Source organism: Diplotaxodon limnothrissa, linkage group LG16, assembly GCF_057381915.1.
Source record: "Diplotaxodon limnothrissa isolate DT_005_m linkage group LG16, D_limnothrissa_male_GT1.1, whole genome shotgun sequence".
NCBI lineage: Eukaryota > Metazoa > Chordata > Actinopteri > Cichliformes > Cichlidae > Diplotaxodon > Diplotaxodon limnothrissa.
Genome location: NC_140611.1, coordinates 9,976,233 through 9,994,778, shown reverse-complemented (window position 1 = coordinate 9,994,778; position 18,546 = coordinate 9,976,233). Strand labels below are relative to the sequence as shown.

Below are 18,546 nucleotides of genomic sequence, written 5' to 3'. Positions count from 1 at the left end.
TGGAGCTGGTCTCCATTTTGTCACGGTATTATTCTTTTATACTGGCTGTGACATGTGACTTATCATTGCTATACTATAACCTACTACTGTAGGTCATGTGACTATAACCTACATTTATGAATAAACAGGAGAGAAAAATCTTTTTCCTGGTTTTATGTTTGTTTGATAAAAAAATCTTAAAAAATAAATTTGACTTTTTTCATCTACACAGTTTCATCCCTTGGTGTATTTTCTTCTTTTCAATTACTTCTCTGAAAGACATTACTATAAATGCTGATAATATAAACTTATCTGCCACTCAATTCTATACATCTTGCTATCACTGGTTTGAACCCCTTTTTTGCTGTTTGAGTGGCCTCATATGGATTTAAAATAAGATTCTCCGAGGTGCTGGAAACATTTCTCTGAGATTTTGGTCCATGTTGACATGACAGCTTAAAAATAACCTACACACCATTACACCACCAGCAGAAGCCTAAACCGTTGATACAAGGGAGGATGGAGCCATGCATTTGCATTAATTACACTAAATTTCACAGCAGAAATTGAGACTCAGACCAGGGAACTTCTTTCCAATCTGGTGCTTGACTTTGGTGAGCCTGTGCAAATTGCAGTCCCAGTTTTCTGTCCTTTGCTGACAGGAGTGGCACCTGGTGTGGTCTTTTGCTGTTAGAACCCATCTGCTTGTGCTTTCAGAGATGCTCTTCTGCATACCTTGGATGTAACAAGCGGTTGCTTGAGTTACTGTTAACTTTCTATCAGTTTGAAGTGGTTTGCCTTTCTCCTCTGACCTCGGGCTTTTTGGCTTAAAGAACTGCCTCACACTGGATATTTTTTATTTTTCAGACCATTCTCTGTGAGCCCTGGAGAGGCTCTGTGGGAATATCCCAGTAGATCACCAGTTTATGAATTACTCAGACCAGCCTGTCTGGCACCACCAAGCATGCCACATTCAAAGTCACCTAAAATCACATTCTGATGCTTGTCTGTATACTTGAAGGCATTGAGTTCCTGCCGTGTGATTGGCTGATTAGATTTAGATTAGATCAGACATTTGCCTTAATGAGCATGTTATATACCCGAGAGTAAGGCTACGGGACGTGGAATAACAATGGTATAACAGGGAAAAGAAAAAGCCAAGCAGAACAAATTGTGAAAAACTAAGTTTAAATTAATAAAGGAGTCAACTCAAAAAGTCGGCAACACCGCTATTTCAACTAAACAAACGACATCCACAAACTAAAACACACCAAGGAAAGATAAAGGAGATGGTTAACCAAATTAAAGGTTCACTTCTGCTACCAGTGGATACCAGCTACTCATTAGAAGCTCAAAGAAAACAAAGTTTCATTAAGACAAGCTGAATACACCACTAATGCTCACTAAGAGGGGTCCACACACTGACTGAGCTGCTCTTTAGTAGCCAGCTGTGCACTGGCTCCTCAGGAGGGATGGATGGCAGCTGAGCTCCTGAATGACAATCTAGTGTCTAAAAACCTATATGTTGAAAAACAATATAGTATTGTTCATTATAAAAAATAAAGTTTTAAAACTTTTAAAACCATTTTTATGGTGGATACAAAGCTAAGTAACAATGTTTCTAGCTTGTTTCTATCTGACAAAAGATATTCCACCTAAAGATAATGCACCATATATAATAAAAATGATTATTTGTTTGAATTATCTATGTTCTGTTTTAGCCTACATTTGTTTACACTGAAAAAAAATATGCCCATTAGCCAGCAGAAGTTGTTGTGTACCTGTGAATGTAAAGATGAAATCCATTTTACTACTGGCTAAAAAACAAAAATTTAATGTGATGATTCAGAAGTAAGTTCTTCCACTTTCTGATCATTTCTGAACCTTTTTTAAAAAATAAATAAATGTTTGTTCAAATTTAGGAATGAACACTTCATACGCTATTTCATCCTAGTTTGTTTATAAAAGAATAAAAATCTGTTGATTCTGTTTGTTGTGGGAGACAAGAGACAAAGATCGAATAGGTTAGATTGCTTTCAAAAAGGAAAGGGAGAGTAAGTGTCGCAGGATTGTTAGGGATAAACTAACACAGACATTGATCAACAAACGTATGAAATATAAAATGTCAGAAAATATTGAAAATATACAGTGTGTATATCATCATATCCTTACCAAGCAATCCTTTTGAAGCCGGTGCTTCTGTAGATTTATGTTTTCTTATTTTTTCTTTTTTAACCATAATGAAAATGCAAATCTCCAACATCACAGAAGAAACAAATGAAAGGGAAGCTGAAAACCACAAAAACTTTACAGCAGCATTTTATGGGTTGGGCTGGGCACTGAGATGGTTTTGGAGCCGGCTAAGCAAAACAGAATTTTTCATTAAAGCCTGAAAAATACAATAACCATAACACATGAGAAATAAATACCTATTACAATGAAAGAAATGATCACTTAACATAAAAAAACGTACCAAATATGCATGTTTTTGGTGCTACAATTTGACTTAAAATGTTCCGTTAAAATGAAAATTTTAAGTCATTACCATGTAACACTGGAGTTTTCCACCTTCCTAACAGAGTGAAACAAGAGCTAATACAATCAAACAGACACAGGGTGGATTCTCATTAGCTACAGCGATCAGAGATGGTCTAAGTGTAAGCCATGATGGGCATTCAGATGTAATCACATTTACCTCATGTGTCTGATGTTTTGGTGCCACAGAGCGTGGGAACACAGCATCACATGGTGGAAAAAGTGAAAAGCTTTACAGACCTGCCTTAAGAAAAGAGGCAGGCATTAACTTTGAAGTGAAGGGAACCATAATGAACCTAACCCATTTTCTTCAAATTTTTGGTTAAGCATGATGTCTTCACAATTCACAAGAATAATACCCAAAAGTTTTTCTTAATTTTTTTTTCTCCCATGTCCCTTGCGGGGCTCCGTAAAATTATGTCTCAAGTACATTTTTTAGACGGATTCTAACTTTTTATGGATTTGTGAATCTGTATCGCTGCTATAAATAATTAAACTTATGAAAAATATTGTATATAATAAAAAAATATTATACAAGCTTTTAAAGCAAATGCCTTTCTAAACTCCGCACTAAAAAAAGATAAAACGTTGTTATTTATTTCCTTTGCCCCTTTGAGAGAGGAAAAAGATGTACCATATCTGTTGAATATACCTCATCCTACTAAAATATGATCTTTGGAGCGCTGTCTTCCTTCATTTGGGGGAGTGAATCATCTTGACAACAGACGATCTTCGGAGTGCACCCTCAGCTGACATAAGCTACAAACCAGGACCGCCGCAGCTGTCAGGCGTATATTTATCCCCTCACCGGCCGGCGTTACTGCTCTTTTCACTTCGGGTATAACTTATTTGAATTTGTTCGCTTGTTTTTCATTTATTCATTTATTTTTTGCGGGATGTTAACATGTTTTGATTCACCGCGCAAGCGATGAACGAAACGAAAGTAGAAGGGACCGGACCGACACCGGCGAAGATTCTGTTGACTTCGGGCTGCCAAGCCCCTTTTGTCGGGCAGGTTGGAGGATGGAGCTGAGGTTAAGCCGGGATGGCAAGCCGTCCGTGTCCTGGCTCCTCCTCAGCCCAGCCCTTTTCTTCTCCCTTCTGGCCGTGCTAGTGAGCTGTCACGGTTCCTGCAAACACCGAGTCCCTTCTCCCAACGAGGTGAGCCTCGGCTGTCTCTGCCACAGCTTAGCTAAGCTAGATCTGTAACAGCAGAGGCTAAGCTAGCACGTTAGCTGCGTCGGCTATTTAAGATGGTATTAAATATTATACAGTGTAATAAGACTTTATCGCCTCGGTACGTGGAAAATGAATAGTTGACAATCCCCAGCACGATGTGAAGGACGTGTTTTTGTGATAAATACAACGAAAGCGTGTTGTTCAGTTGGTTCCTCACTAAGACTTGATGTGCAGTTTGATAGCAAGCTTACAGGCTAACAGTGATGCCACTGTGGTATACAAAGCTTGTACTGTGTTCACTGTACAGCTTCTGTCATGCACATTTAGACTATGAAAGCAGCTTTCAGATCACATGCCACTGTCTATAAATCAGTTTCAGCTGTTCAGCTTCAGCCTTTTCCCCTTTAAACAGCCAAAATGACATCTGGCTAGATTAATTATTTCTTAATTTATTAATTCAAAATACAGCTGCACTCTGTACCCCAAACATTGTATTCACAGAAGACAGGTATTTTTAACTAAATGTACACAAAACCCATTCACAGTAAAATGGACAGATTAGGTTTTTAATAACTAACTAAAAGGCGAGTTTGTGACTCTCAGTTTTTAGCCATTAAAAAAATAAACAGAAAAGCTTATTGGACGTCGTTTGTAAGGTGGAGCGCTTTACCTATTCTGAAGGTATTTCCAGAATCCTTAAAGGCTCTGATCACCAGCATCAAATATAATACTTGCTTCTGATTGAGAGGAAGTTGAACTGTGTTTTGAGCATTTCAGTTTCTCAGTTATCATAAACACATTTTTGTACTGCAATTTCTACTCTTGATAGTTGGCATATGTTCCAATACTATACCAATAATAGTTTTGTAAAACACTAAACACATCTATTGTTAGTAGTATTGGTTGATTTAGTTCTCCTCTTATAAATTGCAATTCTCATTTTCTGCTATCCTGTTTCAGATTGTCCACCATGTTTACTTGAAGCCTGAGCGTTTGACTAAGAGAAGCTCTCCAGAAGACCTTCAGCTGAAAATAAAGATCATCTATGACAGCAGTGTTGACCAGTAAGTGCTACAGCAACTCAAAGGATTAAAAAACAAAACAAAAAGCCAAACAGAGCAACTGTCACCATTTTTCTAGCATCCATATGCCAGGTTTGTGTGTGTAACAAGTATGCTCTCCATCCACAGACTTACTGCAGACAAAAGGAGACTTGTGAAGGTGAGGACACACCTGAGCACTTTATACAATAAATGTTTTGTAATAGTTAAAGTCTAACTATAACCTTGTAAAATAACACATCTCAACCACAGAGAAATTGGTATAAATAAAAGTGGAAATTAAGAGTCAACTTGTTGTGGTTTTCCCGATTTTGATTTTTAAGCAGTAAATAGGGTTTTCTGTTAAATCTTACATTCAAAGTCCAGTATCCACAAGAACTGCAACATGAGGACATCATCAGTGGTTTTAACATTCAGCCGTGCCTTCTGCTGTTTGTTTTGGTTCTCAGCTGTGAGGTTCAAGTGCAGCACTCGTGAAAAACATTAGCAGTAGTTGAAGTGATGTCGGATTGGGCTTTGCAGCATTGTTGGCTGTGATCAGAGGTGTAACAGATTGAAAATGTGTTACTCCATGTGTCCCTCTCTAGGATAAGCTCTTTCCTCAGGCCATCGCTTACCTGCAGAGGGCTTTCAGTGTCAGGCGCAGAGTGGGGCCTGTACTGCTCAGCAGGTATGTAGTCCCTGCCGTCACTATTTTAGCTACACATGTGCACAAATTTTCAGTTCAGTAATCTAAAAGAAAGTATAAAACAATAGTCTAGAGTAATTTAGATTTTTAAATATGTTCCACATACTGTCATAAGAGGTTTAAAGGTATTTTATTTAAGTAAAAGCATTAATATCAAAGTGTGTGCATATGTATTTTATTTTATTTTTTAAAGAAAGAATGAAACTACAATGACATCACCCAGTGGTTTTGGGATTCTGCCTTTTGAAGACACAACGTTAGCATTTTGTTGCTTGCCATGTAGATTCTTTGGCTCTGTGATCAAATTTGGATCAGAGTGCAAAGTGCTAAGCAGTCAGCTAACAAACACTTGGTCAGAAACCTGCATCCACAAGTTGTGCGGGTGCAATGGGCAAACACAGATAGCTGACAACTGGTGGTAAGTGACAGATTAATAAATACTACAGTGTCACTCACCAAAAACTGTAGCACAAACCTCTTTAATTGGGCTGTTTCATGGATTAAGTCGTGTTATTTGTGTGATGATTTGAAGAAGAGTCACCAAACACACCAAGACCAGTTGACTGAGGCCTAGCAGGTGTCAATTAGCTCCAGTGTAAGCACTCCTATAAATCAAAGCACCCCCTTAATAAAATCCAGATGAGTAATTTAATCAAGTGCTGTGTGTTTATGTTATACTATTTAATTGCCAGAAAGTTGTTTAAATGTTTGTTTCTCTTGGATTTCTGGGAACCACATCTGTGGTTATATTTAATTAACTGTTTCTGTTATCTCAGACAATGTGCAACCAACCAGTACATGAGGAAGAGAGATGACCCTCATCGCTACTGCCAGGACGCCTGTGCAAACCTTACGCGATGTGGGCCCGTCATTGTACCACAGCACCACCTGCAGGTCAGAGCGTGCATAGATAGATTACTGATCACACACGACAAGGACTCTAGCCTTGTTAGCAGCTGTTTTCTGTTTTTATTTGGAACATATGAAGTGTTAATTCATTGCTAATTAACATTAAAATATTGACCAAGCATGCATTGACCAAAATGTATATAATGTTACTGCTGTAGTTGAATTCTACAGATAACACATAACCAGACAGTGCTGTTGACCATTTTCCCCATGATTTAAAAAAAAAAATTCTGACCAACTTTTAACCGACAGTGTTTTTATGCTAAGATGTGAACACTGTTGTCCATCCTCACTGGTTCAGTGTGCTCTCTGCTCACTCCAATGTCGTGTTTCTCTTCTAGCAATGCAAGGTGTGCAGTGAGTCTGGGAAGTCATGTGGCCCTACAGGGCCCCCAGATGGGCCTGGAGTCGAAGGGTCCGATTTTGTGCTGTACGTCAGCGGTGTCACCACAGAACGCTGTGGGCAGGAGAACATAGTGGCCTATGCTGCTTACTGCCAGCTGGAGGCGGAGCTGGATAGGTGGGAGGATAAAAACCTTACTTAGTGTTAATTTAAAAAATAAACTAAAAATACAATCCAGTCTTTAAATAAAGTCTCATTTTTTTGCTTAATAAGCAATGAACTGTCATCTTGGTTACAGAAATAAATCAAACTGTCAGAATATCACAGTATAAACTAATGTTTGTCAGGGTGTTTTTCCTTTTAGACCTATAGCAGGCTACGCCAACCTGTGCCCTGCTATGATCTCCTCTCAACCTCAGGAGTTTGAAGGGATGCTGTCCACAGTCAAACATGAAATCATCCACGCTCTGGTCAGTACCACTTGTCACTGCTGTTGAGCTTCCCGTGGGTGAATTAGGTTCACACAGATTGCTCAAAAGACATTTTTGAACCATATTTTCGTAGGCAGATTTTTAACATTTGAATACATTTGGAGATGCTTTACTGTTGACCAACAACAGTTTGCCAAAGCTGAACTTAAAAGCTAAAAATTGATGTGGGTTTATTTTTACCTCGTGAGCATATTAATAAAAAATGCAAGATTTTGCCCAGAAGATGTGCTGCTATAAATATTCTTGTAATTTGGTGCTAAATAGACTCTTGTTGAGTAATTTGTGCATGTGTGAAATCTGTCACTGACTGGAGTTTCTCCTTACGTCCTCTAGGGGTTTTCAGCCGGTCTGTTTGCTTTCTACCACGATGATGAGGGCAAACCTCTGACTCCTCGTTTTGCAAGCGGCCTGCCCGCCTTCAACGAGAGGTGATTACACTATATGTAATGGTCATCTATGATTTCTAGTGTTCAAGCTCTAACTTCTAATCCTATACCTGTGCATCAGTCTGGGTCTGTACCAGTGGAGCGATGCCGTTATCAGAAGAGTTACCAGACTGTGGGACATCAGAGGAGGCGTGATGGTCCGACACCAAGTGCATGTCCTTGTCACTCCTCGTGTTGTGGTAAGAAGCTTCAATATTAAGAAAACTGGTTAGTTTCGTAACTCTTCTTCTGTTTATGTGAGTCTAGAAAAAGATCATGTACTGTCATTTTGCACCTCTTAGCTGTAGTTTTGACTGTGCTTATAAAAACAATTGTTTTACAAAGATTTATACACACCAGGAGTTGTTGAAGGAATGTAATATATAGGTCTGATTAGAAAGAGTGGACAAACTTGAACCTATGAGATTGTTATTGGAGGCCAGTTTAGGTGTTATAGTTGATGTCAAGTAATAACTAAGTAGTATGTGTCTTCCTTTCTGTTTCCAGGAGGAGGCGAGGAAACATTTTAATTGCCCCATCCTGGAGGGGATGGAGCTGGAGAACCAAGGAGGGACAGGAACCGAACTAAACCATTGGGAAAAGAGACTCTTAGAGGTCAGCACATGTTTTCTCGTGGCTTTTTGGTAGCCAGTAGTTTGGGCTTCTCCGTTGTGTTCATCCATTTTTTTTTTTTCTCATTCATCCCAGAATGAGGCAATGACGGGCTCCCACACTCAGAACCGAGTATTTTCTCGGCTGACGCTGGCTATCATGGAGGACAGCGGATGGTACCGCGCCAACTACAGCCTGGCTCAGAGGCTGGACTGGGGCCGTGGTCTCGGCTGCGACTTTGTCATGAAGAGCTGCAAATTCTGGATGGACAAGCAGAGACAGAGGTCACAGAAACACAAACTCTGTGTCAAACAGAGTTGAAGTTTTTTTTTTTGCTATTTTTTTCCCTCATGATCACAAAGCTCATGGTTTTAGTTTGAAGCTGGCACCAATGGTTGAAAAAATGACCAAGTTTAACACACTGAAAAAGGGGCATATGTATATGTTACAGATAAATTCTGTACTGTACCAGGTACCCACAGTAATGGCATATCTAACTAGCAGCATTTATCATGTACTTGTTGTTGCAGAAGACACGCTGTAACTCCGTACTGTGACACAGTGCGAGCCTCTCCTCTGCAGCTCACCTGCAGACAGGATCAGCTGGCTGTGGCTGTGTGCAACTTGCAAAAATACCCACAAGAACTGCCACTTAAGTACCAGGTATGCAAGCCCCCCACCACTACCAATATTGATATGTTTGTGATTGTTCTGCTGAAACTAGTGGATGTGTTATTTTTTTTTTCTTATATAAAATGCCTGACAAGGTTATTTATAGCTACCACACAGTGCTGTATGTGCATGTTACAGTAAGCTCTGCTGTGTTCAGTGAGTGTGCTGTGGGTAACTATATGTGCTGTGTCAGTATTTCGAGCGGATCCCTGACGTGGCTGCTGATCAGCTGTCGTTCTTTGGGGGTGCTGTGGAGATCGCGGACTACTGTCCATTTAGTCAGGAGTTCAGCTGGCACCTCAGTGGAGAATACCAGAGAAACTCCTACTGCAGAGTGTCTGAGAACCAGCCAGGTACTGCTTATACTGCTGTTTCTACTGCTGCCTTTAGTCTAGTGCTGTTTTAAATCAAACTCTGTGAACAGCTGTAGTACAGGGAGGGAGGTTAGAATAGTTTCCTAATATATTTCTTATTCTTCTGTGCCTTAAACGCAGGTCACACACACACACACCCGATTATTTAAAAATAAATAAATAAATAAATAAATAAAAATATGCAAAGAAACCACTCACTAGACTAATTACAGCAATTACCTTTACTCTTTCAAGTATTGAATTTCAAAAAGCGACTTCATATAAAGATGCATAAGATGATCCTAAAGCTCCTTAGGACTAGAACTAATCCTGGTTTGGACACCTTAAGGCCCTTTCACATAGGACACGGCACGTGCAGCAAGGAGTACTCACAGTCAAGTTCAACTTTGAACTTTGACCACTGTTTTCAGTGGCCAGATCAGACAGATGCATGGTGTTCATTTTTAAGTAATTTTATTTTTATTATAATTTTCAATAATTTTTAAATAATTTGTTAAAATCAAAAAGAGCTTGACAGAGAAGTAGCTCACCACCATTTAGCATAAATCCATAAGAACACATGTCTGCCCAGTTTCACTGTCAGGAACGTGAAACCTATTCTGTCATAGGTGTGACTGAGAGCTCATCAGTAAAGACGGTGGTCCCCACCCTTTTTTGCTCCATGGACCGGTTTAATGTCAGACAATATTTTCATGGACAGCCTTTAAGGTGTCTCTGATAAATACAACAAAATAAAATGATACGACCAAGACAAAAACTGTGGTATTTTGTAAATATAATAATAAACGCCAACTCACTGTGTAATTGTGTTACTTTATTAGCAGCGTCTTCCTGAAATGTGCCAACAACATGGAGAGTAACATCCTCCTCTCTGCCACTTAATGCTCTCTGGTCGCTATGGTAATGCGTAAATATTTCTTTCAAAATAAGATGCACAACTATAATACGGAAAATGACCCAGGGAAACCGAATTAACGATAAAAACCCCGAAAACCATAAATTTCACACCCGAGCCTCAACTCTCGTGGTCCGGTACCAAACGACTCACAGACCAGTACCGGTCCATGGCCCGGGGGTTGGGGACCACTGAGTAAAGACATTTGGAGGAATCCTTGTATAAAATCTGTTTTGATCTGCTGTTGTTGATGCTGTTTCTATGACATATGTGAGCTTTCTATCTGTGGTTTTCTCTGTTTGTTCAGACTGGTGGAGAAATTATGGAGCAGAGCAGTATGGACCAGACTCTGTGTGTCTGTACCAGAAATCAGCCTTTGTGATGGAGCAGTGCACTCGGAAGATGACGTACCCTGACTGGGGCTCCGGATGCTACAAGGTGCTGACATGTACATATACTTATGTATGTTTCTGTGAATTTTTAAGATCCCCTTTACAGCTCAGTGGAGAAGGTGACATCTGTAGGTTGAGACTTTTACCTTCTAGAAATCTGTAGATAGGGCTGTTCAATATAACGATATATATCGGATGATGATATAAAAACATCTATAGTTTCATTTTACACTATCGTTTGTTTCGTGGTGTCTTAAATAAACAGTTTACAGCAATATTTTTTTTCATCGTTTTGATGGTCACGGTAGTGGCTATATTAATTTCTTAAATTATTTCTTAATTTCTTTCTCTTATATTTAATGTAACCACACTACAGACAGACAAGGGGCTGTTTTTACGTGCTGTTATTTACAACGACGGTAAAACCATCCCGTGGCTCTGCGTGTTTGTTTTCCATGTACACCTTTCACAATAAAGCTCAAGATCCTGTTGAGACTTTTCAAAATAAACTGAATCACAGGAAAAAGTATGCAGAGAGTTTACGGATGAGAAGGAGAAAAAAAAAAAAAAAAAAAGAGCCGTCAGGTGCTAAAAAATAAACCTTAGACTCAAACTTTGAAAGAAAATGGTGGCCGTTACAACTTATGTCTTATGTCATGCATCGGTTAAAACACTCGAATCCAGCTACATGACGCCCAGCTGGAAAAACTTCATGCAGGTCGAGTTGCCAGAGATTCACAGAATTTACAGAAAATATTACATTTTTGTGATTTATATCCTTGTCAGGACGATAAATGTCTCATATCGGGATATGAGATTTTTGTCATATCGCACTGCCCCATCTGTAGATTTTAATTTTATTTATGTATGACAAACAGATTAATAGTTCAGGTTAAATAAATTAAATCCCTTTTTGTTGTCCCAAACTGCTTTAGTGGGCTCTCAAAAGGTTTTTATACAAAGGGAAAAAAAATCCCTAATAAACTTAGAGAAATGAGAGGAAAGTGCATGTCGCTGTGTGTTTTGGGTCTGTGTCACACCCTCTCTGTGCTGCAGGTGTCGTGCTCAGCTCAGGGCCTCGTGGTGTTCGTTCAGGATCGTTCCTTCCTCTGTGTCCGTAAAGGTCAGCTGCTGAGCATCAGCGTACGCGTTAACGAGTGGGTTTACAACGGTGTCCTCATCTGCCCCGCCTGCACCGACTTCTGTGATGACTGCCCCCTACCCTACCATCTCCCACCCATCAACACCTCCAGGAGCAACCCAATTGGTCAGTCAGTGGACCAGCTGATTTAAATGCTTCTCTTCCTGTCCCATGGTGAAGCTGTCTGCCTTTTAGATTTCAACTGATGGTTGAATGAAGTTGTTTAATGAGTGAAGAAATGGGAAAAGATATAAATGAGAACAAAGTAAAGAAATCTGTGAGGAAAGCACTGAAAGGGAAAGATAAAACTTAAGATGTATGTATAATTAAATACTCAATGTGTGTAGAATATAATTCTGTTATGTAAAACAAACATGATTTGATAGATGTTATTTTCTGTCTTTCTTTTAGATCCATGCTCCAGTTCTCCAGGTTTGGCCACCACTCTGTGGCTCCTGCTGCTCAACCTGTTTCCTCTAGTGGCTGGACTGCTGCTCTGCCACTGCAGCTGATAAAACACACACACACACCAAACACACCAAGGTAGCTGAACAGTCCTCTATACCATAGTCACTTGAGGACTTGGACTGCAGATGTTTTTCCTCTGTTTTACTCATTACCTCCTCCTTCCTTCCCTTCCGCACTTGCGTTCCTTTCTTTGCCATTCTCAGCCTGTTTTCTCATTTTGTTCTGTGACTGCATCCTCATGCATCTCTCAGCACAGTCAGGTATCCTTTTGCTGAAGGTCCATTCAGTTGTCCCTCACCAGATTTACATGCACTTAAGTAATCAGGTTATAGCCAGCTTTCATTTGAACAGGATTTATCTGACTGACACACACAGCCAAAACTCTGTCAGTTATCAACATGGAAAGCAGCTAAATGGCAGCTAATACTGTTATTTGTGGGCGAATTATTGGCAAAAAGAGCAAGTTGGATCGACAGGGACCATTTTTATGGCAGAGCAATGGAACATGAAAAATAAGCAGTGTAATTTGTCCTTTTCAGTGAGGCAGGGATTACTCACATTACCTATACTCAGAATGCACTAACACCACTTTTTTATTATCAAGACCATGATACATATATGTACTTACAATACACCTATTATTGTTGTTGTTAATATTGTTATTATTATTATTATTATTATCAACAACAACAACCTCTTCAAAACAAAAGTCTAGCATGATAGAAATAAGTTTTTGTATGTAAAAATAATGAATAAAAAGCCAAATATTTGCAAATTTTAGCATCTTGTATTCAAAGATCTGCTTATTTCTCATGTTTTCACACACAGGGTTTAGTGCAAAACGAGACATTGATCAGTATGTTTCATATGCTAATCGATTAATGAACAGTAATTTAAGGTTATTTTAGGATTAAGAATTTTAAAGTGATTTTATAATGAATCATTTATGTAATTTGAAATGAAATTTGTCAGCCCTTTTATAATAATTGACCAGTTGTTACTACAGCTTGCTTTTCAGATGGTCAGCTAACATATCCAAAGTTGTAATAGTGTAATATTGTTTTGTGTACACTTGAAATTGTATTCACAGATATTTTTAAGGACGTCATTGAATGTTTAACCAGGTTACTGTATATATGTTTAATATGTTTCTGATTTCTGCTGGAACCAGGTTGCTTGCGGTGATTTGGTTACTTAAGTGCATGAAAATGGTTAATTCAATTCAGCATGTAGAGTGTCTGCAGCATCATTATTCCCTAAAAAAACACATTTTAGTTCTGGACACTTGTTTATTTTCAATTTTTTTTGTTCTTTTTTTTTTTTTTTTTTTTTACTGTGAGCTGTGGAAACCTGATAGATTCACATTGGTTTCTGCCTAAATTTCACAACTTTACTTCAGCTTTGGGATCATCGTACTTCGTCAGATTCCTTTTTCTTACAGTGTAGTGATGGAAGCGGGATGTCTGTATTTTTTAGCTGATCTCTTCAAACTAATTTCAAGATTGTGACAAACTGACTGTCGATCGACAATACCACAATGGTGCAAACTACCTGCAAACTTCTTCCTCTTAACTGAAACAACACGAGGCTCTGTGCAGTTTGCTGAACTCTGGTGGCAGCAGAAGGTAACTGTTCAAAGTTTTTTAAGCTTACAGGATCTTTTATGCTGAAAACTCTTTCTGTAAATATAAATATGAGACCGGACAGGAATATGGTGGAAGGACTTCCCCTGCCACCTCCTGACAGGTCACTTGAGCTTAAATTCATTACCTCATTTTCTTCTAAGAGTCATTTTATCCTTATTTAAGATATGTAGCTGTTCAGATGTAGGTATGGATCTTCTTTGGAGTACAGATTGATAATGTTGATGATCGTTTCTCTCTACATGATGAGCTCAAGCGTTTGCATTCAAGGCCTTTGCTTTTTGCAAGTAGAAGTTTTGCTGATGACGATGCTGTACATTCACTTTACTATAATTATTTTCCAACCTCACAAATATATAGGAATTTATTTGTTGTAAAAAGCAAATGAATTTTCTGTTGTTGTTTTTTGTTTTTTTTTTGGATAATCAGTCAACACAGATTAACACCTTAACAACTCAGATTGCCAAGCCTGCTGCTGCTGGCTTGGTGGAAGGTCTTTACTGAGGAGTAATATCTAAAAAATGTTTCCCACAGGTTTCATTTCATTGTGTCCTCAGCAGGGCCAAAACCCAGCAACGTTTCCGCAAATGAGTCCACTGACATTTCAAAAGCACAAAGCTCTCAAATTTCCTCCTGAGTTCAAAACCAAGACTGGATTTGTCCTCGTTCCATTGGTCTTAAAATTACGTGACTGCTTATTTCTGTTAATTATTGGCCAAAAATTACAAACCAAATGGCCTGTTTACAGTTAGCTTAGGTGGTGATGCAATGAGCTAAACTAAGATTTGGCAGGAATCCAGTGGTGCTTAAAATCATAAACCTGCTATGGAAACACTTTTACTGTTTAAATACAGATTATGTTTGGCTCTTTGTTTCTGTAATGACGGGGACTCTTTCTCTCAGCAGTTCATACATTTGTTGGATTAGCGATTGTTTTCAGTTTATGGCCCAGAGTGAGAAGGGCTCCTACATTTGTGGTTCATTAAACTCTTTTGCATGAGCCAATTGAGAACAGCCTCTGAAGCCACAATGGCAATGCTTTAGGATAAAAGTGCAAATTTCTGTTTGTTTGTTTTTTGTGGTGGAGAGTGGTGTGGAGAATGAATGTCTGAAATAATGATTTGCTCCTTTTTTCCAATGAATCTGCAATGTTTTGCTCTTATTTATGCAAAAACAAACAAAGACACAAAACAAACTCAAAATGACACAAAATTATTAACAAACTTATTATTAACAAATTTTTGATTACCTTAAAAAGTACGTTGAGACACAATTCTACCAGTTCAGTGAGGAGAGAAGAACAATAAAGACACAAAAATGACCTTCCATAGAAAACAAAAACCTATAAAATCACCACACAGATGCAAAATAAGCACATGAGCATGCTAAATGTCTCCAATAGTGGAAACGTGACCATGAAAGCCCTGAAAATGTTTTGAAATGAGATGCAAATTAAAATTGCAAAGAAACTGTGTGACTTGCACATAAATTTAAGTTAGTAGCGTGGGTACAAAATAATTTTCGGACCGTAATGAAAAGAAAATAATTCAGCACTCAAAGAAAATATAATCTAACATTAAACAACTTGGTTTAGTGATTGATGTTAATAATCTGGCTCATTTCCTCGACTAATGGAGCTCATTACATTCATTTAAGACTGACTTTGCATTTCTGTGTTTGCACTAAAAGAACTGGCCTTAATGTGCGGGGATGTCTCTGTCTGAAAGCTGATGCCAGGAGAGGTTTTATTATTATCTGAAGCCCACAAATGACGTTTGCCACCAGGTCGGTCATGCATGTGTGTCTGTGTTGTGTAAGAATGTTTTAATTGATAACACTGTCAGTAATGTGTCCGGGAACATGATTTATATGATGTAAGTGTTTCGAGTCATGCGCTGTAGAGTTTGTGTCGTTGGTGTTAGTCCTGTGCAGACCTGACCTCAGTTTACTTTGATCATGTTAAAAGTGAATTTCAGCTAAAACTGACTGAACTGTAAGAGTTTGTGATTTACTTTTACTTGTTTGAAATTACTGTTCAATGTGATGACTGAACTTGCACTAAGTTGAGGGGGGAAGAAAAAAATCAGATCCCACGTCAGTGTTGGTGAAACACGCAGAAATGTGATGCTTCTGTTTCCAGTTAATTTTATGCAGAAATGAGGCTGTTGAGAAAACAGCCGATCTTTTCAGTGAGACACTTTGTGTTACTAAAATGATCTTTGTTATATTTATTTTATTTTTTAGGAAAAGGGCTGCTTTGTAAGACAAATCAAGACTTTTGTCTCAGAATAAAAACTGTCTGTATCCCTGAAGATGTCGGTGTCTGTCATGCTTAATAAAATTACATTTATTCATTATATTAAACCAAACAACAGAAAGTTTAATGCTCCTAAAAGTTTGGAACTAAAACTGATATGTAAAACCAACCAGTGTCTCCACCTAACAGCCACAGAATTAAACAGGATTGTAGATCACTGGAAAATTATTTTTGACAGAGAAGGAATTAAGGCTATAGTGGGAATATCAAACACTAGGTTTAAAAAAAACAAACAAATTTCCTATTTGGTATAACTTGTTCTGGCTTATCTCACATGGTGATGAAATCCTTTAAAAGTTGGACTCAAAAGTTTTTTTTTCCCCCCACAGAATAATCAGAGAACAGATCAAACTAATGGTTGTTTCTGTTCCTCTCCATCAGAAACATTAAACTGGTGCAGTTGGTTGGTTTTCATGGAATGACCCATCTATTGCCTGGATATTCTACTGTAAAATGTGACAGATTTGAACTCTGATGAACCCAACTGCTATCTGTCATTCAGTTAATTAATAAAACCCACGTAGCCGGTCATTGGACTGAAAGTTTATTGAACACAAAAATTACCATGCTTTACAATGCAGAAAGAGAAATATCAACGTAAAATATGCTGTACAGATTTTTACAGTCATTCACCAAGAGAAATTGAATGGCCTCACCGCTCAGAGCCTCACTCCTTTAAGGTATGTGTGTTCTGTCTTAAATCTTATATCACTGAGTAATATTATACTGTACGTCTCTTACTAAAGTTAAATGCCATTTAAAAACCATCTCTCAAGATTTTCAGTACAAGAATAAAAAGAAAAAGGTCTATTTGGTCCGCGTGTTATCCAAGTATTTAAACCCACCAATTCATTCTCTAAATGAATAATTCTGTTGGCTCAGGTTGGAATTAAGAGAGACAGATTAGAGCCGCTAGGTGAATGCTTACTGGCTAGTGGGTAGTTTGCTTGGTACATTGGATCCACAACTGTCCAAATGTACGTGTTTGGTTAAAAACGGTATCAGTCCAGTATTCCTATGCCATTTCCAAAAACATAGAAATAATTCCCTGCAAATTAGATTTGGGGGGGGGGAAAAATATCTTATGAGTTATAAAACATGTTTGTTCAACTGAGAAATCCCTGAAAGTTAGTGAAATTTTAAATAATAAAATAGTAATAATTTAGCCTAGAGAAATTTTAATTTGTGTCTGCACTTACAGACTTAAGACAGGAAGGTTCATACTGTGGAGATCAGGGGAATTATTTTGCTGCTATTGTTAATAATCATCATCATTACCATTGCATTAATAATACAGTTTACAGTATTGATATTGTATTCAGATGTTTAAACATATTGGTACCCAATTAGCCTTTATTACAGGTGCAGTTATAACCACTTTATTGATTTAACTCAACAGTTTAATCTTAAATGCTTTTGAATGCTTGTTATAATCTTAAATGTGTATGTGCTGATTCTGATAAAAGAAAGGCCTAACTCTGAGTACACTCTGTGCCAAAGTAGACAGGAAGCGCAGGCTTTTGCAGAGCGTGCTTGTGAAAGTGAAAGTTACTTTGAGGAGCTGATTGAATGATGCTATTTGAATAACCAGGTTATTCAAATTGTCTTTTATACTTTTATATTCTTTGATTAAGCTTTTAGTAGAGGTTCTTGCAGGATGTGGGCCTGATGTTTCAGACGATAAGCGTGCGTCCGGCAGCGACAGAAAGACAACTGGCAGGGAGACGAGGCGATGTTCTTTTCAAACTGTGTTAAAAGTCATTGTGGTTTTGATTTGATGTAAGCATGTATTGTATCTGATGACGCATGAGGGGGCGTTAACCCTGATGAATCAAAAGCAATCTGAAGTGTCTTTTGGGTGGAGATCTACAGCTGATGTTTTGCAGTGTACATCTCACCACGCTGCGTGTGTTCATTAAAATCATCGTTTGACTCCACCCGGCCAGATCATTGTTGTTATTGGATTACCTCCTGTATCCCTCCTTAATATTTGAACCCTTAACAATACCCATGTTTTATCATCTGGTTTACTTCACTAAAGAAGCAAAAATGCGAGGGAAGGCGATAACTGGATAAAATGTCATCCTCTTTCTCCTCAGCTTAATCTACTGAACTGAAGTCAGAGCTCTAACACATGAAATGTGTAAAACATGTTCATTTTTTCCTGTTTTCATCACAATTACTTATTGTTAGCAGATTAAACATGCGACCCTACTACCTACAGACAGCTAACAATGAGCTGGCTAAAACACAGCAGCAATAAGCTAATGCTATATTACCTAATGTTAGACTCAAGTGTCCTAAAAATCACATTTTCCCTCCAATAAACAATTTGATTACACTCTCACATTGTATGAGAGTTTATTCGCTAAGAGTCTGAATTTAACAAAGTTAGCTCCACTTCAAAGTGTCACTAACAAGG

At 38.3% G+C, this 18,546-nt stretch overlaps 1 protein-coding gene across 1 annotated transcript; it reads left to right on the top strand.

The window, feature by feature from the left end:
• The first annotated feature begins 3,303 nt into the window (after window positions 1-3,303).
• On the top strand, window positions 3,304-12,787 carry lmln (leishmanolysin-like (metallopeptidase M8 family)). The gene is made up of 16 exons (XM_085374239.1): window positions 3,304-3,675; window positions 4,654-4,757; window positions 4,884-4,914; window positions 5,342-5,424; window positions 6,219-6,336; window positions 6,693-6,871; window positions 7,059-7,164; window positions 7,519-7,613; window positions 7,693-7,810; window positions 8,118-8,225; window positions 8,319-8,506; window positions 8,753-8,885; window positions 9,088-9,247; window positions 10,471-10,601; window positions 11,612-11,822; window positions 12,108-12,787. The coding sequence occupies exons 1-16, from the start codon at window positions 3,538-3,540 to the stop codon at window positions 12,206-12,208; spliced, it is 2,004 nt and encodes a 667-aa protein (XP_085230365.1). The 5' UTR covers window positions 3,304-3,537; the 3' UTR covers window positions 12,209-12,787.
• The last annotated feature ends 5,759 nt before the right edge of the window (window positions 12,788-18,546 follow it).